Source organism: Symphalangus syndactylus, chromosome 14 (genome assembly GCF_028878055.3).
Source record: "Symphalangus syndactylus isolate Jambi chromosome 14, NHGRI_mSymSyn1-v2.1_pri, whole genome shotgun sequence".
NCBI classification, from domain to species: domain Eukaryota; kingdom Metazoa; phylum Chordata; class Mammalia; order Primates; family Hylobatidae; genus Symphalangus; species Symphalangus syndactylus.
This window is the reverse complement of record NC_072436.2, coordinates 38,703,793-38,726,668: the sequence shown is the minus strand read 5'-3', so window position 1 is coordinate 38,726,668 and position 22,876 is coordinate 38,703,793. Positions and strand designations below refer to the sequence as shown.

Sequence of the window (22,876 nt, the reverse complement as noted above, 5' to 3'; positions counted from 1 at the left end):
TACTGCTGTCCTCCCTGCCCAGGCCCCACCTGGGGAGCCTGGGGACCCTCCTGAGTTCTCCTCCAGCTCTGGACCTCTCCTGGCTTCCAAGTGCCATTGATGGGTGAAGAGGGGACTTGGGGTGTCCTCCAAACCATGCCCACATTGTGGCCTGCTCTCCCGCATCCCTGGCCCTGTCTCTTCAGGTGCTGTGGCTGAGGTCCCTTATAGGCCTGGCTCCTATGGTGGGCCTCAGACGGCGGTGCCCCCCCTCTGCCCTGGGGGCTATGCCTGCCCTGCCAGCTCCTCCACCTACAGTGGCCTGGGGCAGTGGTGAGTTCCTTCTTCCCACCCCCCAAGGGTCTGAGCCCCAACCCCAGCCCCGGAACTGCTGTCAGCACCCTATGTGAGGCCCCACCATGACAAGCCTGTGTGCCTCAGAAATCCAGCCAAAGGGCAGGGCCCAAAAGCAAGCTCTGGTGACCCTGTGCCTGGGCTTCCCAGCTAGGGCCAGCCCCTGCCCCTGCCCCAGGGAAGGTGGGGTGAGGAATCACATTGCCCTGGGATGCCCCTGTCAAAGTGCAGGCTCATCCTGGTGGGGCAGCCAGATGGAGCTCACAAAAGTACAGCACGCCTAGTTACATTTGAATAGCAGGTAAAGGACAATACGTTTTTACTATAAGTATGGCCCATGCAATATTGAGGGTGCAATTCTACTAAAATCATGCTCGTTGTTTATCTGAAATTCGAATAGGACTGGGCATGGAGTATTTCATCTGGTAAGCCGCATCTCGTGTCTGGGACTAACACCCTGACATCAGATCCACTCTACAACACCCCTCTGCCCAGGGTGGAATGGGCAGGCAGTGCTGGCCTGGTTAACTGGGCATGGCTCATCCACCACCAGAAAGGCAGCTTGGTGCTGTGGCCCCACCAGACACAAGGCAACCCCAGGACCCCTGACTGGGACAGTAGCAGAGTCCCCCTCCCCCAGCAGCTGAGGCCACAGGCCAGGGAAAGTCGGCTCCTGCTAGTGAGAGGAGAACCCACCGCACACACAGGTTCCGGCAGCATGAACCAGCTGGGCTCTGTCTCTGCAGCTGTGTCTTTCCCCATTACTGCCCCCTGGGCAGTGCCCAACCTCGTGCCTGCCCTGGGGGCTCTGAAGCCCTGAATGGGACCAGCCTCAGGGTCTCTGAGGAGATGTGCTGCCACCTCTGTGAAGCGGGCATCTACCGCAGCAGGGCCCTGGATACCCTACCCTGCCAGCCCTGCCCGCCTGGATTCAGCTGCCCCCAGGGTGAGTCCCTGGGAGGCCTGGGCAGGAGCAGGGGAATCGGGACTGGAGGTGACCCAGAGTGGAGATCAGTGAGGCGGGTGGAGGCGCAGGCAGGGAGGGACCCTCAGAGCCTGGGGACAGCCCAAGAGGCCTGGAGCAGCCCAAGACACAGACCCAAGAACATGTGGAGGATGGGGACACAGAGCAGGTGAGTGTCAGCTGCCTCCGTGTCAGGTTTAAAAGTCCGATAGACACAGGGCAGAGCAGCATGCACACAGATGTGTTGGAGCCAGTGGCCCAGGCACTCTGGAGAGTAGGAAAGCCACTGCCCAACTCCCCACACCTGACTGAGAGGGAGACCAAGGGGCTGTGGGGGCTGAGGGGGTTATAGGGTACAGAGCCCTCTACTGCCCCCACAATCTAGATTCTTCCCCCATTTGCTGCGTGGTTTCCCCCTCTCCCTCAGCAGGCACATCCCTACCCTGGACACCCCCAGTCCACTCTCAGTCCCCGCCTTGGCTGGGGCAGAATTTCCCCTCTGTGTTCCTTCAGGGTCAGAGAGGTACCAGGGCCATCCCTGCCCGGTACGAGGGCCACTACTGCCCTGCAGGGACTCGCAGCCCAAGGCCCTGCCCAGCAGGGACCTTTAGAAGCAGCAGCGGGGCCAGGGCAGCTGAAGAGTGCCGGCTGTGCCCTGCGGACACCTTCAGTGCCCTGCCCGGACAGGTGGGCTGCCTCACCTGCGGGAGCGCCGCTTTCTCTCCACCAGGTGAGTGTCAGGTCTGCCTGCTCCAAATGCCCTGTCTGGGGCCTGCAGCTTTGAGGGCCCAAGATGTAAGGTTTCAGGAAACAGCCACCTATGACTGAGTGGAGCTGTTCTAGGAAAGCTGCAGGTGAGGGCAGGAGCCTCTCTGTGACTCCCACGCACTGGGTTGGGTGTGTGGATGGAGCAAGTGTGTATGCAAGGACTCCAGCAGGCAAAGGGGTGGGTGTGAGGAAACCAACTCAGACCAGGCTCAGCCGCTTGCCCAAGGTGGCTCAGTGGATGGGGCCAGCACTGCTCTGAGGCTGTCCAACAGGCTGCAATGCTGTGTCGCCCTCCGGAGAACACCCTTGTTCTGCTCACCCAAGTCAGTCCCTGGTCATAGGGTCAAGGGCAGAGCTGCAAGCGCAGCTCCCAGCTTTGAGCCAACAGCGCTGCTGATGTCTCCACTTCTCCCCATTTTGAGGTGTGGTCTTCTCATGGTCTTTGTTGTGGCACCCGTTTGTATGCAGTCCACTGTACAAACAGAAGTAACCAGATAATCTTGCGATAGGTAATCCAAAAGTTACATGCATCATACATAGTTAGCCTCAGTGGGGGCTCCAACTGAGGGCTGACCCCAGACCTCTGCTGATAGCATTGGCAAGCTTCCTCTCTTAAGGCAATGGGAGTGCTTACCACATGCCAGGCATGTTCTAATGCTATCTGATGTCAGCTTGTGTGATCCTCATGACAACTCTATGAACCAGGCACAGTTATTATTATCCCTGTGTTACGAGTATGTAAACTGAGGCACAGAGAGTTTAAATAACTTGCCCACATCAGACGGTTAGTGGTGGCAGAACCAGGATTTGAACCCAGTCTGGCTGACTCCCAGGTTCCTGCTGTCAACCGCCACACCATGACACCTTCAGATGGTGTGATTTGAGGTGCCCAGGGATCTGCCATCCTTTCTTATCTTCCAGCTGAGGCATTCTATCTCTGAGGTGACCAACCCCTGAATCTTGTGACCCCCTACCCATTTACCTGGAGACCAGGGGCTGAGTAAAGTGGGTCCCAGAGGTGGTTGTGTCTAAATTACATTTCACTGGTGGGTTCGTAACAATCACGTACAGCCATTTGTGTGCTTTTCCGTTATTGAGGGGTATATTTTTAACTGGGTTGGACACGTGATCGTAATGTTGGTAGTGAAATGACCCTTAGATAATACTAAAACTTTTCCAGGCTAATATTATTGCAGCCATTCTCTGTGACATGGAACTCTCTAGGCTGTGTTTGTCTGCTCTGTCTGCCATAGCTTAATCCCAAAGATGGTGGGGCTTGAACAACAGAAACTTACCTCCTCAGAGTTCTAGAGGCTACAAGTCCAAGATCGAGGTGTCAGCAGGGTTGGTTTCTCCTGAGGCCTCTCTCCTTGGCTTGCAGCTGGTCACCTTCTCCCTGTGTTCCCACATGTTCTTTTCTCTGTGTCTGCATCTGGTGTCTCTGTGTGTGTCCAAATGTCCTCTTCTAATAAGGGCAACGGTCACATTGGAGTAGAGCCCCCTCCCACATCTTCATTTTGACCCAGTTATCTCTCAAGAGGCCCCACTGCCAGAGACTGTCACATTCTGAGGTACTGGGGGATAGGGCTTGTGTGTGTGAATCTAAGGAAACACAATTCAGCCCAAAACGGGGACCCTAATTGCCTCTGGGCTCAGCACTGGAACAAATGATGTTCTCCTCAGGCTGTGTCCCAATTATGCTTCTTCGCGTCTACAATAAGTCCTACTCCAGTTGATATACTCTCCTTTTTTATTTCCTGCAAATTTTGTTGATTTGTTATATATATAGTGTATGAGTTAAGGTTCAAAATAAATTTTTCCCTAATAGATATCCAATTGGCATGGAACCTAACATGAAATATTACCCAGGTTTGTCATTAATCAAACATCTCATAAACATGCAGGTCTGTTTGGGAATCTCATGTCTGTTCCACAGGTGTTGTATTCTATCCTTGTATAGATATCACCCTGTCCTAATCACTGTAGCTACATAAGTCTTAAATGAGTAGTCTGTCTTGCAACTTTGTTCTTTTCAACAACAATGGCTATTTGTGGTCCTTGCATTTCCATATAATCAGATTATTAACATCTACAAAGGAACCTGCTAGGATTTCTATTGGGATTTCATAGAAACAATTGATCCATTGGCAGAGAAATGACATTATTACTATTTTGAGTCTTCTAGTCCTTGAACATGGCTTATCCTCCCATTTATTTATGTCTTATTTTTCTAAGCAGATTTTTGTGGGGTTTTTTTTGTTGTTTTTTTTGAGGGGGTAGAGATGGTGTGTATCTCGTTAGATTTATTATTGGACTTTTTATGTTGTAAATGCACGGGCACAAGACAAGGTCCCCCTTGGTTGGGGGTGACCTTGTCTTGTGCCCGTGCCTGGGGCAGCTGGCAGGAAGGGCCACGTTCCATGTGGCTGGGAGGCTAGCAGAGGAGCACAGAGTCCCTCCCCAGGCATACAGCCCTGGCAACAGCATCGGAGTCCCTCCTTTCGTGTCTGGAGGCTCTGGAGCTGATTACTTTTGAAAAGGAAGCGACTTCTTTAGAGGGAGCCACTTTATACAATCAGTCACTTGGTGCAGAAAGCCCTGTGCTGGCCCACATCTCAGCCAGCCCCTCCTGGATGGAGCACAGCCCCCTATCCCCCTTATGCCCCCTACTCACCAACTGCAGGCCTCACTTTAGACAGCTCATGCCTATTCAGAAGTTTCCCCTTTGAACCCAAGTCTCCAGTTACCGGTTGGTCCCAATCCCACATTTCAACCACAGAGTCAAGACCCCAAGGCCAGCCTGGCCCTCCCAGTCATGTCTCGGGAGCCTCAGGCACTGTCTGCCCGCCCTTCTCATCTGCACCCTGATTAGGCAGCTCTACCTGACCCTGGGGACCCAGCCTCTGGGAGGGGACAAAACTAAGGGGATGTGTCCTGCCACTTCATCTCTGCCACACGGAGGCTGTTGCCAGCCTCTGGCTTTGGCCCCTCCACTTCATCCTGCCCTGGCTGGCCTCCAGCACCCTCAGGGGCCCTAACTCAGCTGGCGCTCACTTTCCAGCAGCCTCTCCTGTCTGACCCTGCTCCTGCATGCACAAATGGCTCTGCATCCTGCTGCCTTCCAGCCTAGCAGTTCCCAAAGCAGGGCCTTTGCACCAGCAGTATCAGCATCACCTGGAAATGTGTTGGAATTGCGCATTCTCAAGCCCTACCCCAGGCCCACTGAGTCAGAAATGCCAGGGGTGGGACCCAGCCATCTGCACTTCCACAAGCTCTTCAGGCGCCTTTGAAACCCACTCAACCTAGCCCGCCACCAAGGCAACCTCAGCCGAGAGCCCCTCAGCTTGGGTGAAGGGCCAGCCCCATGGGATAGCCTGGGAGTCTATCCCTCATGCCAACAGCCCTGCCTGAGGCCAAAGCCAGGGCCCCCGACAGGCCCTAGGACACGAGCTCCCTTCTCCCAGTAGCCAAGAACACCAAGTCCCTGGCATCTGTCTCATCCTCTAACTTCCCTCCCTCCCTCAGGGCTGAGTTGCTGGGACAGCTCCTAACCGCTCCTTCCACTCCAGAGATCAGGACATCCTCGGAGCAGCCCCAGCACCCCCTCCCCCTGGCCTCCAGCCCCAAACCTCCCATAGCTCCTCCAAGCCCTGTGAGCCTGACACACGCCAGCTGGCCCACCTCCCCACCCCTGCAGGTCAAACCTGCCCCCTTCACACCTGAAGAGGTTGAGATGCTGACCAGTAATGTGATCATGGACAGAGTGCAGGAGGCAGGGCAGGGCTCACCGCCGAGGTCAGATCGATCCTCAGTCAGAGGCGTGGTTACTTCATAGAAACCATCTCAACTCATCTCTGATTGGAATAGTCAGGCTCCCTCATCCCCAAGAGGCCAGGGCTTCTCCCTGGCAGAGGGCAGCCCAGGCCTGAGGCCTCCCAGCCCACCCCAAAGTGGGTGTGACCAGCCCTGGGGTGCAGAAGAAAATATCCAAACTACCCATATTCATGTTTTCTTCTCATTCATTTTTCACTTATATTTTAGCCTATCTTTTAAGTGTTGTAAAATATATGCCATAATTTTTTTACAATAATTTTTTACTCTTGATGGAGCATGATCAAGTTTGGCTACCACTGGCCTAAATACTCTGGCTGTTTCAATGGGCGTGTAGCATCCCTGACTCAACCCCCAGGGAAGAGGCTGCAGTTCCCCTGTCCTCCCCTATCATGGATCCACACTCTCAGGAGAGTGTCATGGAAATGGCCTCATTTGATGCTGTGTCCTCTTGTAGACCCTCTGTACCAGCCCTGGTGATCAGCCTGTTCTCCTGAAACACTGGTCATTCTGACCTCTAAACTGCAGTGTCCTCCCCACACCTACTTCACAGCCAGTCTCACTACCACCTCCTCCAGGAAGCTATCCCTGACTAGACCCGAGCTAGAGCCCCAGTCATCTCCCCAAGGCAGCCCATTGTCCTCTGTTACTTTTGTGGGTTCCCTTGACCCTCAAGCCTCACCCTAGACTTAGCATAGTGAGTAAATGAACTCCTGAGTAAAGTCCTATTCCCCTGAGGCCCTGCCTTGTGTCTCTGGAATGTTATGTAATGCTGACAGCGTCCCACACCTGGGCCTGCAGAGGTGCCAGGGCCAACACTGTCCTGCGATCCCCTCCGCAGGTGGCTGAGCGCTGTGTGCCTGAAGACGTGCGCCTGGCCGCCACCCGGGAGTGTGTGTCCCTGCAGCAGCATGACTGCACCTCCTTCTGCCACCCGGTGGGCGGGGAGCTCAGCACTGAACTGGGCATGTAAGTGAGGAACGACAATGAATCGTCTTCTGGCAGGCCCTCACTGTCTCCACAGAGCCCGTCCTGAACGGTGTCAGTGGACCCAGCCCTGATGGGAGCTTGAGCCAAACACAAGCGCCTCCCAGAAGCTTCCCTGGGTCAGCATCCCCAGGGGTCCCCGCCAACACCTGCCAGGGCAGAGCCACCCAAGGCTGAGGAGATGCTGGCCTCTGGCAGCCTCTCTGCACCCACCAGAACAGCCCCCAAACCCTCCTTTCCTGCAGCTGCCAGTGCCGCGAGTATGTCTCAGCGGAGAAGCTCTGTGACGCCCAGTGTCTGGCCCAGGCCCCCCAGCTCTCCTTGGCCTGGGGCCCCAGCAGGGACCTGATTCTCAGGGTGAAGAGCGAGGCTGGGGACAGCATCCAGATGGTGAGCCCGGCTCAGGGAGGCTGGGTGGGAGGCCACCCCTCCACTCTGGGGTGGGGATCAGGAGACGGAGCCACCCAGGCACCACGTCTAAGGAAACCAGGTGGCAGAGGGACCACATGGTGACTGGTCTTCCCCACCCAGCCCTGCCATCTGCATGGCTTTCCAATCTGCAAGCTGAAGGCAAGGGCAAGAAGGAGGTAGCAGGTGGTATTTTGTACATTAATGTCAATCATTCTGTTTAAATGCTAAATGAGACCCAAGAAAGTATCAGCTTCACTTTACAGATGTGTGAAGTGAGGCCTGGATGCAAGGCATCATCTGCCATGCCTTGACTCAAGTGGTACACCCTCCTCGGCCTCCTGAAATGCTGAGATTACAAGTGTAAGCCGCTACACCCGGCCATGTGCGTATCTTTTAAATATACGTAAGTTATTTATTTATAGCTAGCCATCTGCTTCTTAGAATATGCTTAATGTATTTGCACATCATTTTAAGCCTACCAATAGTGCTTTGTATGTATTGTGCACATATGTACACAAATATATATTTCATGTGGAATATATAGTTCATATCTGCATATTACATCATGAATTTGTTTATAATAGCTGTTTCATGTCTTATGCATGAAATCTCCATGTAAAGGGCATCTAAATTCAGTACAATTAGAAGTAGAATAAAATGTTGCAAATAAGATCTTTGAAAATGTCCTCTGATAGACTTCTGTGGCTGCTTATCAGGGGAATGTACCCAGGTTGTGATGGTCAGGACATAAAAGTATACACATAACGATTTTCCCTAAGTACTAAGAAAATAATCTCCAAAGGAGTCTGCATCCTTGAAGTAAAACATGAACATGCCCATATCCTCACATTTTCACTAATGTTTGGCATAATCCAAATTTCTAAAATTAATAAACAAATATAAAGTGTTATTTTGTGTCACTTATTAGGTCACTAATATTTCTGAGTTGCTCTTCATATATTTCTAACCCATTAAAGTTTTCTCTACTTTGAATTACCTCTTCATATTGTGTTCAGAGTCTGCATTTCCCAAGTTTTTGCTAGGTAATATAAGAGTACCTTAAAAAGGAATTATTACTATTGTAGAATGAGTATTATGTGTGTCAAAGGATCCTAGTTTCTTTTTAACATTTATTGAATAATAATAAATATTTAATATTTATTGAATAATAAATATTTAATATTTATTAAATCCCATTTTTCCTTAGAACTCCACATAGTCAGCTGAGAACATTATCATTTACGTAAACACTACATTTCTTAGCCTCCCTTGCAGGTCACTGTGACCATGGAACTAAATTTGGGAAAGTGAGATGAAGGCACGATTATTTGCCTGTGACTTCCAGGGTCTTTCCTTACAGGAGGGTATCTTTTGTCCTTTCTACTCCTCTTTCATTACTACAGCTTGGATGCACTTATATTTCCTGGAGCTCCAGCAGCTCTATGTGACTATTAGTAAATGAGACATGCCCTAGGTAAAGCTGGGGGAGTGTGGAGTCCCAGTGGCTCATGAAGCAGAGCTGCCACACCAAACCCGGATGGCCAAGCCTCTGTCTAATTTTGTGTGAGCAAGAAGTATACTAACTTGTTTAGGTGACTGTTATTTGGGAGCTCTTCTGTCACCTTCAATTGAGCCTCTTTTTTTCACAAAATTATTGTTTATTCAATAAGAACACATTTATCTTGAAATATTTTTTTTTAACTTTTATTTTAAATTCAGGGGTACATGTGCAGGATGTGCAGGTTACATAGGTAAACATGTGTCATAGGAGTTTGTTGACATATTATTTCATCACCCAGGTATTAAACCCAGTATCCGTTAGTTATTTTTCCTGATGCTATCCCTCCTCCCACCCTCCATCCTCTGGTAGGCCCCAGTGTGCATTGTTCCCTTCTATGCGTCCATATGTTCTCATCATTTAGCTCCCACTTATGAGTAAGGACATGTGGTATAATATTTGGATTTCTGTTCCTGCATTAGTTTGCTAAGGATAATGGCCTCCAGCTCCATACATGTCCCTGCAAAGGTCGTGATCTTATTCTTTTTATAACTGCATAGTATTTCGTGGTGTATATATACCACATTTTCTTTATCCAGTCTATCATTGATGGGCATTTAGATTGATTCCATGTCTGTGCTATTGTGAATAGTGCTGCAATGGACATATGCATGCATGTGTCTTTATAATAGAATTATTTACATTCCTTTGGTTTTATACCCAGTAATAAGATTGCTGGGGTGAATGTTATTTATTTCTCTAGGTCTTTGAGGAATCATCACACTGTTTTCCACAATGGTTGAGCTAATTTATATTCCCATCAATGGTATAAAAGTGCTCCTTTTTCTCCATAACCTTGCCAGCACCTGTTATTGTTGGACTTTTCAATAATTGCCATTCTGACTGGTGTGAGATAGTATCTCATTGTGGTTTTTAATTTGCATTTCTCTACTGATCAGTGATGTTGAGCTTTTTTTCATATGATTGTTGGCTGCATATATGTCTTTTGAAAAGTGTCTTTTCATGTCCTTTGCCCACTTTTTAGTGGGATTGTTTTGAATTTAAGTTTCTTTTTTATTTTATTTTTTCTTCTCTTTTTTTTTTTTTTGAGATGGGAGTCTCACTCTTTTGCCCAGGCTGGAGGGCTGTGGTGCAATCTCGGCTCACTGCAACCTCTGCCTCCTGGGTTCAAGCAATTCTTCTGCCTCAGCCTCCCGAGTAGCTGGGATTACAGGCACGTGCCACCACGCCCAGCTAATGTTTATATTTTTACTAGAGATGTGGTTTCATCATGTTGGCCAGGCTGACCTCAGGTGATCCTCCTTCCTTGGCCTCCCACAGTGCTGTCATTACAGGTGTGAGCCACCATGCCCAGCCAAGTTTCTTACAGATGCTAGATATTAGACCTTTGTTAGATGCATAGTTTGCAAAACTTTTCTCTCATTCTTTAGGTTGTCTGTTTACTCTGTTGATAGTTTCTTTTGCTGTGCAGAAGCTCTTTAGTTTAATTAGATCCCATTTGTCAATTTTGGCTTTCGTTGCAATTGCTTTTGGCATCTTTGTCATGAAATCTTTGCCCATATCTATGTTCTGAATGGTATTGCCTAGGCTTTCTTCTAGGATTTTTATAGTTTGGGGTTTTACATTTAAGTATTTAATTCATCTTGAGCTGATTTTTATGTAAGGTGTGAGGCTGGAGTCCAGTTTCAATTTGCACATATGGCTAGCCAGCTTTCCCAGCACCATTTATTAGAGAATCTTTTCTCCATTGCTTGTTTTTGTCGGGTTTGTCAAATATCAGATTGCAGTAGGGATGTAGTCTTATTTCTGGGTTCTCTATTCTGTTCCATTGGTCTATGTGTCTTTTCTTGCACCAGTGCCATGCTGCTTTGGTTACTGTAGACCTGTAGTATAGTTTGAAGTTGAAGAGCATGATGCCTCCAGATTTTTCTTTTTGCTGAGAATTGCCTTGGCTCTTCAGGCTTTCTTTGGGTTCCACATGAATTTTAAAATATTTTTTTTTCTATTTCTGTGAAGAACTTCCATGGTAGTTTAATGGGAATAGCATTGGATCAATAAATTACTTTGGGCAGTATGGCCATTTTCATAATATTGATTCTTCCTATACATTAGCATGGAATGTTTTTCCATTTGTATCCTCTCTGATTTCTTTGAGCAGTGGTTTGTTGTTCTCTTTGTAAAGATCCTTCACTTCCCTTGTTACCTGAATTACTAGGTACTTTATTCTTCTTGTAGCAATCGTGAGTGGGAGCTCACTCATGATTTGGCATTCAGCTTGATTGTTGTTGGTGTATAGAAATGCTATAATAATTTTTGCACATTAATTTTGTAACTTGAGACTTTGCTGAAGTTGCTTATCAGCTTAAGATTTGGGGGCTGGGCGCGGTGGCTCATGCCTGTAATCCCAGCATTTTGGGAGGCCGAGGCGGGTGGATCATGAGGTCAGGAGACCAAGACCATCCTGGCTAACACAGTGAAACCCCGTCTCTACTAAAAGTACAAAAAATTAGCCAGACGTCATGGCACACGCCTGTAGTGGCAGCTACTCAGGAGGCTGAGGCAGGAGAATCGCTTGAACCCGGCAGGCGGAGGTTGCAGTGAGCCAAGATTGTGCCACTGCACTCCAGCCTGAGCGACACAGCAAGACTCCATCTCAAAATAAATTAAATAAATAAATAAATAAATAGCTTTTGGACTGAGATGATGGGGTCAGAGAAAGTTTGACTTCCTCCCTTCCTACTCGAATACACTTTATTTCTTTCTCTTGCCTGATTGCCCTGGCCAGAACTTCCAATACTATGTTGAATAGGAGTGGTGACAGAAGGCATCCTTGTCTTGTGTCAGTTTTCAAGGGGAATGCTTCCAGCTTTTGCCCATTCGGTACGATATTGGCTGTGGGTTTGTCATATATGGCTCTGATTATTTTGAGGTACGTTCCTTCAATACATAGTTTATTGACAGTTTTTAACATGAAGGTTGTTAAATTTTATCAAAGCCTTTTCTGCATCTATTGACACAATCACGTGGCTTTTGTCTTTAGTTCTGTTTATGTGATGAATCACATGTATTGATTTGTGTATGTTGAACCAACCTTGCATCCCAGGGATGAAGCCTACTTGATCATGGTGGATAAGGTTTTTGATGTGCTGCTGGATTCGGTTTGCCAATATTTTATTGAGGATTTTTGCATCAATGTTCATCAAGCATATTGGCCTGAAGTTTTCTTTTTTTGTTGTATCTGTGCCTGGTTTTGGTATCAGGGTGATGTTGGCCTCATACAATGTTAGGAAGGAGTCCCTCCTTTTCAATTGTTTTGGAATAGTTTCAGCAGGAATGGTACCAGCTCTTCTTTGTACATTTGGTAGAATTGAGCTGTGAATCCATCTGGTACTGGGCTTTTTTTTTTTTTTTGGTTGGTAGGCTATTTATTACTGCCTCAATTTCAGAACTCATTATTGGTCTGTTCAGGGATTCAATGGTTCAATCTTGGGAGGGTGTATGTGTCCAGGAATTTATCCATTTCTTCTAGATTTTCTAGTTTATGTGCATAGAGATGTTTATAATATTCTCAGATGGTTGTACTTCTGTGGGGTCAGTGGTAATATCACCCTTATTATTTCTGATTGTGTTTATTTGAATCTTCTCTCTTTTCTTCCTTATTAGTCTAGCTAGTGGTCAATCTATTTTATTACTTTTTTTCAAGAAACCAGCTGCTCAATTCATTGATCTTTTGAATTTGTGTGTGTGTGTGTGTGTGTGTGTGTGTGTGTGTGTGTCTATCTTCTTCAGTTCAACTCTTATTTTGGTTGATTCTTGTCTTCTAGATTTGAGGTTTGTTTGCTCTTGGTTCTCTAGTTCTTTTAGTTGTGATGTTAGGTTAACTTGAGATTTTTCTAGCTTTTGAATAAGGTCATTTAGAGGTATAATTTCCCTCTTAATATTGCCATAACTGTGTCCCAGAAATTCTGGTACATTGTCTCTTTGTTCTCATTGGTTTCAAAGAACTTCTTGATTTCTGCCTTAATTTCATTATTTACCCAGGAGTCATTCAGGAGCAGGCTGTTCAGTTTCCATGTAGTTGTGGGACACTTCTGAGCTTCACGAGTTATTGTAAAGCAGGTCTGGTGGTAACAAATTTTCTCAGCATTTGCTTGTCAGAAAAGGAGCTTATTTCTCCTTTGCTTATGAAGCTTAGTTTGGCTGGATATGAAATTCTGGTTTGGAGTTTATTTTCACACATTCACCCATCACTTCCCTGGGCAGGCGAAGGGGTTCCCCTTGGCTTTGTGTCGCTTCTGGGTGGGCTGTCACCCTGCCCTGCTTTTTTCCATTCTCCATGGGTGGAGCTGTTTTCCTGATCAGTTCCAGTGTGAGTACTTGGATATTTCAGTTGAAGGTGCTGTATTTACTCATCCCTTTCATTCTTCTCTGTGAGAGCCATGCACCATAGCTGCTTCTAGTTGGCCATCTTGGCCCCCTTCTGGCTGAGCCTAATTCTATGTAATAGAGGTTGTACATAGATATGCCCTATAAACACAGATTATAGAGAAGGATCATACATGACATGTGCAATATGGCTTTGCATGTGTCATGCATCAGTCAAAATTATTCTATTTTTTACTTCAGGGTATCTTGACTATAGTGTTTCATATGTATTTCTATTTTTCTCTGTATCACAATTTTAGATCATTGAATGGACTGCTGGGCTAGACCTGGAAAATTCTTCTGCCAAGTGTACTGTATGTCTCGGTTCATGTCACTGTGTGATATCGGTGTCCTTGTGACAACTGTAGGGGGATACAAGAGCAACAGTGAAATAAAGTCATCTCTCACAGCTGGCATGTATATTCCTATAAATTTATGTGAACAGGAAAATAGACACAAATTGGAACCATGGAATTCAAAAAACGGTCTCTTAAATGAAGTCACAGAAACTACATGGAAATTTAATTTAAAATGTTGAACTCTGTCCTCAGTTGTATGCACCTCTGCACAACAGGTCTATCTTCTGGAAGGGCAATGTATTTATTCTCACATTTTTTTCCTTCTGTCTTCTCAAAAGCTTCATGTGAAAGCAGAAGACTCATGAGAAGACATCTAGGGACTGGCCCTAAAGTGCTTTTCTCCACAGGAATGTCACCCAGGCACTACATCCAGGAGTCTCAGGTGACACTGGGTTCCCATCCTCAGTGAGGCAGAGCTGGGAGAAGGCATGCAGCATTCAAATTTCCTTCAAGTCACTTGCTTAAGGTATACATTGAAGGTTCAAACTAAATTGGAAATCTTTTTTTTGTTGTTTTTTACAATTAGCACTTTATTTATTGTTTTTAATATATATATTTTTTATTATACTTTAAGTTCTAGGGTACATGTGCACAACGTGCAAGTTTGTTACATATGTATACATATGCCATGTTGGTATGCTGCACCCATTAACTCGTCATTTACATTAGGTATATCTCCTAATGCTATCCCTACCCCATACCCCCACCCCACAACAGTCCCCGGAGTGTGATGTTCCGCTTCCTGTGTCCATGAGTTCTCATTGTTCAATTCCCACCTATGAGTGAGAACATGCAGTGTTTGGTTTTTTGTCCTTGCGATAGTTTGCTGAGAATGATGGTTTCCAGCTTCATCCATGTCCCTAAAAAGGAAATGAACTCATCATTTTTTATGTCTGCATAGTATTCCATGGTGTATATGTGCCACATTTTCTTAATCCAATCTATCATTGATGGACATTTGGGTTGGTTCCAAGTCTTTGCTATTGTGAATAGTGCCACAATAAACATACGTGTGCATTTGTCTTTATAGCAGCATGATTTATAATCCTTTGGGTATATGCCTAGTAATGGGATGGCTGGGTCAAATGGTATTTCTAGTTCAAGATCCTTGAGGAATCACTACACTGTCTTCCACAATGGTTGAACTAGTTTACAGTCCCACCAACAGTGTAAAAGTGTTCCTATTACTCCACATCCTCTCCAGCACCTGTTGTTTCCTGACTTTTTAATGATCGCCATTCTAACTGGTATGAGATGGTATCTCATTGTGGTTTTGATTTGCATTTCTCTGATGGCCAGTGATGATGAGCATTTTTGCATGTGTCTGTTGGCTGCATCAATGTCTTCTTTTGAGAAGTGTCTATTCAGATCCTTTGCTCACTTTTTGATGGGGTTGTTTGTTTTGTTCTTGTAAATTTGTTTGAGTTCATTGTAGATTCTGGATATTAGCCCTTTGTCAGATGAGTAGATTGCAACAATTTTCTCCCATTCTGTAGGTTGCCTGTTCACTCTGATAGTAGTTTCTTTTGCTTTGCAGAAGCTCTTTAGTTTAATTAGATCCCATTTGTCAATTTTGGCTTTTGTTGCCATTGCTTTTGGTGTTTTAGACATGAAGTCCTTGCCTATGCCTATGTCCTGAATGGTATTGCCTAAGTTTTCTTCCAGGGTTTTTATGGTTTTAGGTCTAACGTTTAAGTCTTTAATCCATCTTGAATTAATTTTTGTATAGGGTGTCAGGAAGGGATCCAGTTTCAGCTTTCTACATATGGCTAGCCAGTTTTCCCAGCACCATTTATTAAATAGGGAATCCTTTCCCCATTTCTTGTTTTTGTCAGGTTTGTCAAAGATCAGATGGATGTAGATGTGTGGTATTATTTCTGAGGGCTCTGTTTTGTTCCATTGGTCTATATCTCTGATGGGACGTATCTGAAAATAATAAGAGCTATTTATGACAAACCCACAGCCAATATCATACTGAATGGGCAAAAACTAGAAGCATTCTCTTTGAAAACTGGCACAAGACAGGGATGCCCTCTCTCACCACTCCTATTCAACATAGTGTTGGAAGTTTTGGCCAGGGCAATCAGGCAGGAGAAAGAAATAAAGGGTATTCAATTAGGAAAAGAGGAAGTCAAATTATCCCTGTTTGCAGATGACATGATTGTATATCTAGAAAACCCCATCGTCTCAGCCCAAAATCTCCTTAAGCTGATCAGCAAGTTCAGCAAAGTCTCAGGATACAAAATCAATGTACAAAAATCACAAGCATTCTTATACACCAATAACAGACAAACAGAGAGCCAAATCATGAGTGAACTCCCATTTACAATTGCTTCAAAGAGAATAAAATACCTAGGAATCCAACTCACAAGGGATGTGAAGGACCTCTTTGAGGAGAACTACAAACCGCTGCTCAACGAAATAAAAGAGGACACAAACAAATGGAAGAACATTGCATGCTCATGGGTTGGAAGAATCAATATCGTGAAAATGGCCATACTGCCCAAGGTAATTTATAGATTCAATGCCATCCCCATCAAGCTACCAATGACTTTCTTCACAGAATTGGAAAAAACAACTTTAAAGTTCATTTGGAACCAAAAAAGAGCCCGCATCACCAAGTCAATCCTAAGCCAAAAGAACAAAGCTGGAGGCACCATGCTACCTGACTTCAAACTATACTACAAGGCTACAGTAACTAAAACAGCATGGTACTGGTACCACAACAGAGACATAGATCAATGGAACAGAACAGAGCCCTCAGAAATAATGCCGCATATCTACAACTATCTGATCTTTGACAAACCTGACAAAAACAAGAAATGGGGAAAGGATTTCCTATTTAATAAATGGTGCTGGGAAAACTGGCTAGCCATATGTAGAAAGCTGAAACTGGATCCCTTCCTTACACCTTATATAAAAATTAATTCAAGATGGATTAAAGACTTACATGTTAGACCTAAAACCATAAAAACCCTAGAAGAAAACCTAGGCAATACCATTCAGGACATAGGCATGGGCAAGGACTTCATGTCTAAAACACCAAAAACAATGGCAACAAAAGCCAAAATTGACAAATGGGATCTAACTAAACTAAAGAGCTTCTGCACAACAAAAGAAACTACCATCAGAGTGAACAGGCAACCTACAAAATGGGAGAAAATTTTTGCAACCTACTCATCTGACAAAGGGCTATTATCCAGAATCTACAATGAACTCGAACAAATTTACAAGAAAAAAACAAAACAACCCCATCAAAAAGTAGGTGAAGGACAGGAACAGACACTTCTCAAAAGAAGACATTTATGCAGCCAAAAAACACATGCAAAAATGCTCATCATCACTGGCCATCAGAGAAATGCAAATCAAAACCACAATGAGATACCATCTCACATCAGTTAGAATGGCCATCATTAAAAAGTCAGGAAACAACTGGTGCTGGAGAGGATGTGGAGAAATAGGAACACTTTTACACTGTTGGTGGGACTGTAAACTAGTTCAACTATTGTGGAAGTCAGTGTGGCGATTCCTCAGGGATCTAGAACTAGAAATACCATTTGACCCAGCCATCCCATTACTGGGTATATACCCAAAGGACTACAAATCATGCTGCTATAAAGACACATGCACACGTATGTTTATTGCAGCACTATTCACAATAGCAAAGACTTGGAACCAACCCAAATGTCCAACAACGATAGACTGGATTAAGAAAATGTGGCACATATACACCATGGAATACTATGCAGCCATAAAAAATGATGAGTTCATGTCCTTTGTAGAGACATGGATGAAGCTGGAAACCATCATTCTCAGCAAACTATCGCAAGGACGAAAAACCAAACACCGCATGTTCTCACTCATAGGTGGGAATTGAACAATGAGAACTCATGGACACAGGAAGGGGAACATCACACTCTGGGGACTGTTGTGGGGTGGGGGGAGGGGGGAGGGACAGCATTAGGAGATATACCTAATGCTAAATGATGAGTTAATGGGTGCAGCACACCAACATGGCACATGGATACATATGTAACAAACCTGCACATTGTGCACATGTACCCTAAAACTTAAAGTATAATAATAAAAATAAATAAATAAATAAAAAAGAGATTTGAATCTAGCACAGTGCTTCTCAATTGTAGCTTTATTGATATAATTCTTTGCTGAGATATTGAGATAATTCTTTGTTGTGGGCCACCAATTACCAATGTTAACATACTTCTACAAAGTAAAACTGCCGCAAGCATTAGATATTAATAAGTTTTACATTCAGAAATCACTCCAATATTCATTGAAAATGACCACTTTAGGAGTTAATTAGAATTCAACATCATTTTTGTTTCTAAGATAGTCTTGTTGGGAGTATCATGTTATTCTCTAAAGAAGTTTCATTCAATAGCTATTTTATCCAAGAGTTAGCTCCCTGAACAAGGAAGCCAGTGTATTCATATGCAAGTTTATCTCATTTTTATAACTAAAGTCAACAAAACATGTATCTCTGATGCCTAATAGTAACAAAGAGGAGTAATGAGTCACTGTGGTTTATCCCAGTTCTAGCATTGTTTCCTGCTTCCAGTAGTTCTTGGAGCAGCCAAAATCAAATCCTCTTTTATGCAAATATTCCAAATGCATCTGAAATGAGTTCACTCAGGTTTCCTCAGCAGAAACCCCAAAATTACATAAATACCTTCTTCTTTTTCCTCCTTCCTGCCTCACAATCCCTCTTCCTTGAGGAAAATAATTGCTACATCAGTGGTCTTCTTAGTTCTCATTCTACAGTATTTATGGAGTAATTAGGATCACTTTTCCCTCTGTTTATAACAATACAATATGATGCCTGTAATTTCTATTACTTCATCTCATTCTCTTTCCCCTCTTGATGGAAACATGCTATAAAATTAAAGCAAAATTATGCTTTTCCCTTAGCCTGGTATGTGTTGAATTGCTCTGCAATGGTTCTTCTTCCCAATTTCAATGTGGGGAAGTCTATAATCTTACTACTCAGATCATGGCCAAGGACCAGCAGCATCAGGGTCACCTGAGAACTCACTACAAATGAAGAATCTCAGGTGTACTGAATCAGAACATGCAGCTTAGACGAACTCCCCACTGATTTATTTGGGGAAGGGAAGTTCTCTTCTATCTTGATTGAACATGACATTAGATGTGTTTTGCAAAATTACCCGTCCCAGATATTGGTTCCTCCTTCATTTCTGTGGCTATATTCGAAACAGAATCTTTCTCGTCACTGGTAGCCTGAATGGGATTTGAAACAAAATAATCAATACATAAAGTAGGTTTCATAGACTATATAGTTAATAGTTCAACATATAAATGAGACTTTACCTTCTCAGCTGGTTATTTCTGAGAAGACACTGAAAAGCAAAAGGGATACATAATCACGCATATGTACATATGATAAATGTTACCCATACATTAATGCATGGATAGCATGTTAGCATCAAGTTATATCCTCCTGCCTGTATTACTGTAGGCTTTGATATTTTATACTTTGTTTCTTGGGACTAAACATGAAGGAAATACACTGAAGAAAATAGGAATACAGGCTTCAAGAAATATACACTGACAATATCAAATGTGATATGACTTGCTCCATACATCTAAAACTAAAATAAAACCATGTCAATATCAATGTGGATATGCTGAGTGATGAGGACAAATGTGATCTAAAATCAGAGTCCAACTCATATACCTGGGAATCAACGTCAAAGCAGGTGATACATGCACCCGCATGTCTTTCATGCAAGATATCAGAATGATTTAGAACATTTTACTGCAAACATTCATCATGCTCTTTAACTTGATCGATCAGTCAGAAGGTACACAAATATAATGACACTTTAGTTGAATGTACACTTCATATCTCTTCAGTGGACGTGTCCTAACTTAATCAGCTTGGATATATGTTTGGTGAATTCTAGTATGTAATATTCATTATTTCTCACACCCATATGGTGTAGTAATATGCCTACATCTCTTGTATTTTCTTGTTTAGCCTTCTGAAAGTTTCTTCATCCACTTATGGCAACAAGGTATAATATATAAGCTTCATCAAAAAGTATAACAAATTACCAAATTGGACATACAAAATAAAGTTGCTACAAGCATTAGATACAAATAAGCTTTTACATCTGGAAATCACTCCAATATTCATTGAAAATAACCATTTGGGAGTCAAGTAAAGAATTCAACATTATTTTCACTTCTAAAATAGTCTGGTTGAAGTATCATGTTATTCTCTAGAGAATTTTTATTAAATTGCTATTTTATCCAATAGTTAGCTGCTTGAAAAACAAAGCCAATGTATGTATATTCATGTTTATCTCATTTGAATAACTAATATCAACAAAACATATAGCTCTGGTGCCCAATAGTAACAAAGAGGAGTAATGAGTCACTGTGGTTTATGCCAATTCTATCACTCTTTCCTGCTTCCAGTAGTTCCTGGAGCAGCCAAAAATCAAATCATCCTTTATGCAAATATTCTAAATGCATCTGAAGTGAGTTCACTTAATCTTAGAGTCATAATTTAAAAAATCATTTTCTTTCTACTCATGAAGACTCCTGAGGTTTTTACACTTCCTGGATTCAGCAGTTTGGCCTTCTCACTGTCTCTTCGTCCACTTTTGCAAAAACATACACGTCAATGAAATAATGTGTAATCAGATTCCTATGAAAATAAACTAAACAAAGTTTCTTTTTTTTATTATTATTATACTTTAGGTTTTAGGGTACATGTGCACAATGTGCAGGTTACATATGCATCCATGTGCCATGTTGTTTTGCTGCACCCATTAACTCGTCATTTAACATTAGGTATATCTCCTAATGCTGTCCCTCCCCCCTCCCCCCACCTCACAACAGTCCCCGGAGTGTGACGTTCTCCTTCCTGTGTCCATGAGTTCTCATTGTTCAATTCTCACCTATGAGTGAGAACATGCGGTGTTTGGTTTTTCGTCCTTGCGATAGTTTACTGAGAATGATGGTTTCCAGCTTCATCCGTGTCCCTACAAAGGACATGAACTCATCATTTTTTGTGGCTGCATAGTATTCCATGGTGTATATGTGCCACATTTTCTTAATCCAGTCTATCGTTGTTGGACATTTGGGTTGGTTCCAACTCTTTGCTATTGTGAATAGTGCTGCAATAAACATACGTGTGCATGTGTCTTTATAGCAGCATGATTTATAGTCCTTTGGGTATATACCCAGTAATGGGATGGCTGGGTCAAATGGTATTTCTAGTTCTAGATCCCTGAGGAATCACCACACTGACTTCCACAATGGTTGAACTAGTTTACAGTCCCACCAACAGTGTAAAAGTGTTCCTATTTCTCCACATCCTCTCCAGCACCTGTTGTTTCCTGATTTTTTAATGATGGCCATTCTAACTGGTGTGAGATGGTATCTCACTGTGGTTTTGATTTGCATTTCTCTGATGGCCAGTGATGATGAGCATTTTTTCATGTTTTTTGGCTGCACAAATGTCTTCTTTTGAGAAGTGCCTGTTCATGTCCTTCACCCACTTTTTGATGGGGTTGTTTGTTTTTTTCTTGTAAATTTGTTTGAGTTCATTGTAGATTCTGGATATTAGCCCTTTGTCAGATGAGTAGGTTGCGAAAATTTTCTCCCATTCTGTAGGTTGTCTGTTCACTCTGATGGTAGTTCCATTTGCTTTGCAGAAGCTCTTTAGTTTAATTAGATCCCATTTGTCAATTTTGGCTTTTGTTGCCATTGCTTTTGGTGTTTTAGACATGAAGTCCTTGCCCATGCCTATGTCTTGAATGGTATTGCCTAGGTTTTCTTGTAGGATTTTAATGGTTTTAGGTCTAACATTTAAGTCTTTAATCCATTTTGAATTAATTTTTGTATAAGGTGTAAGGAAGGGATCCAGTTTCAGCTTTCTACACATGGCTAGCCAGTTTTCCCAGCACCATTTATTAAATAGGGAATCCTTTCCCCATTTCTTGTTTTTGTCAGGTTTGTCAAAGATCAGATAGTTGTAGATATGCGGCATTATTTCTGAGGGCTCTGTTCTGTTCCATTGATCTATGTCTCTGTTGTGGTACCAGTACCATGCTGTTTTGGTTACTGTAGCCTTGTAGTATAGTTTGAAGTCAGGTGGTACTATTCCTTCTGAAACTATTCCAATCGATAGAAAAAGAGGGAATCCTCCCTAACACATTTTATGAGGCCAGCAGCGTCCTGATACCAAAGCCTGGCAGAGACATAACCAAAAAAGAGAATTTCAGACCAATATCCTTGATGAACATTGATGCAAAAATCCTCAATAAAATACTGGCAAACCGAATCCAGCAGCACATCAAAAAGCTTATACACCATGATCAAGTGGGCTTCATCCCTGGGATGCAAGGCTGGTTCAACATACGCAAATCAATAAATGTAATCCAGCATATAAACAGAACTAAAGACAAAAACTACATGATTATCTCAATAGATGCAGAAAAGGCCTTTGACAAAATTCAACAACCCTTCATGATAAAAACTCTCAATAAATTAGGCATTGATGGGATGTACCTTAAAATAATAAGAGCTATCTATGACAAGCCCACAGCCAATATCATACTGAATGGGCAAAAACTGGAAGCATTCCCTTTGAAAACTGGCACAAGACAGGGATGCCCTCTCTCACCACTCCTATTCAACATAGTGCTGGAAGTTCTGGCCAGGGCAATCAGGCAGGAGAAGGAAATAAAGGGTATTCAATTAGGAAAAGAGGAAGTCAAATTGTCCCTGTTTGCAGATGACATGATTGTATATCTAGAAAACCCCACTGTCTCAGCCCAAAATCTCCTTAAGCTGATTAGCAACTTCAGCAAAGTCTCAGGATATAAAATCAATGTACAAAAATGACAAGCATTCTTGTACACCAATCACAGACAAACAGAGAGCCAAATCATAAGTGAACTCCCATTCACAATTGCTTCAAAGAGAATAAAATACCTAGGAATCCAACTTACAAGGGATGTGAAGGACCTCTTCAAGGAGAACTACAAACCACTGCTCAATGAAATAAAAGAGGATACAAACAAATGGAAGAACATTCCACGCTCATGGGTTGGAAGAATCAATATCGTGAAAATGGCCATACTGCCCAAGGTAATTTATAGATTCAATGCCATCCCCATCAAGCTACCAATGACTTTCTTCACAGAATTGGAAAAAACAACTTTAAAGTTCATATGGAACCAAAAAAGAGCCCGCATCGCCAAGTCAATCCTAAGCCAAAAGAAC

General features: G+C 43.6%; 1 protein-coding gene across 1 annotated transcript in view; it reads right to left on the bottom strand.

Annotated features, from left to right (window-relative positions):
* Positions 1 to 17,726: 17,726 nt before the first annotated feature.
* Positions 17,727 to 22,876, bottom strand: part of LOC134732385 (uncharacterized) — a 28,556-nt gene continuing 23,406 nt past the window's right edge. Inside the window, 2 exon segments of the mRNA XM_063617038.1 lie at positions 17,727 to 18,856; positions 18,947 to 18,975. Of these exon segments, the coding sequence (XP_063473108.1) occupies positions 18,959 to 18,975 (17 nt within the window). The 3' untranslated portion in view covers positions 17,727 to 18,856; positions 18,947 to 18,958.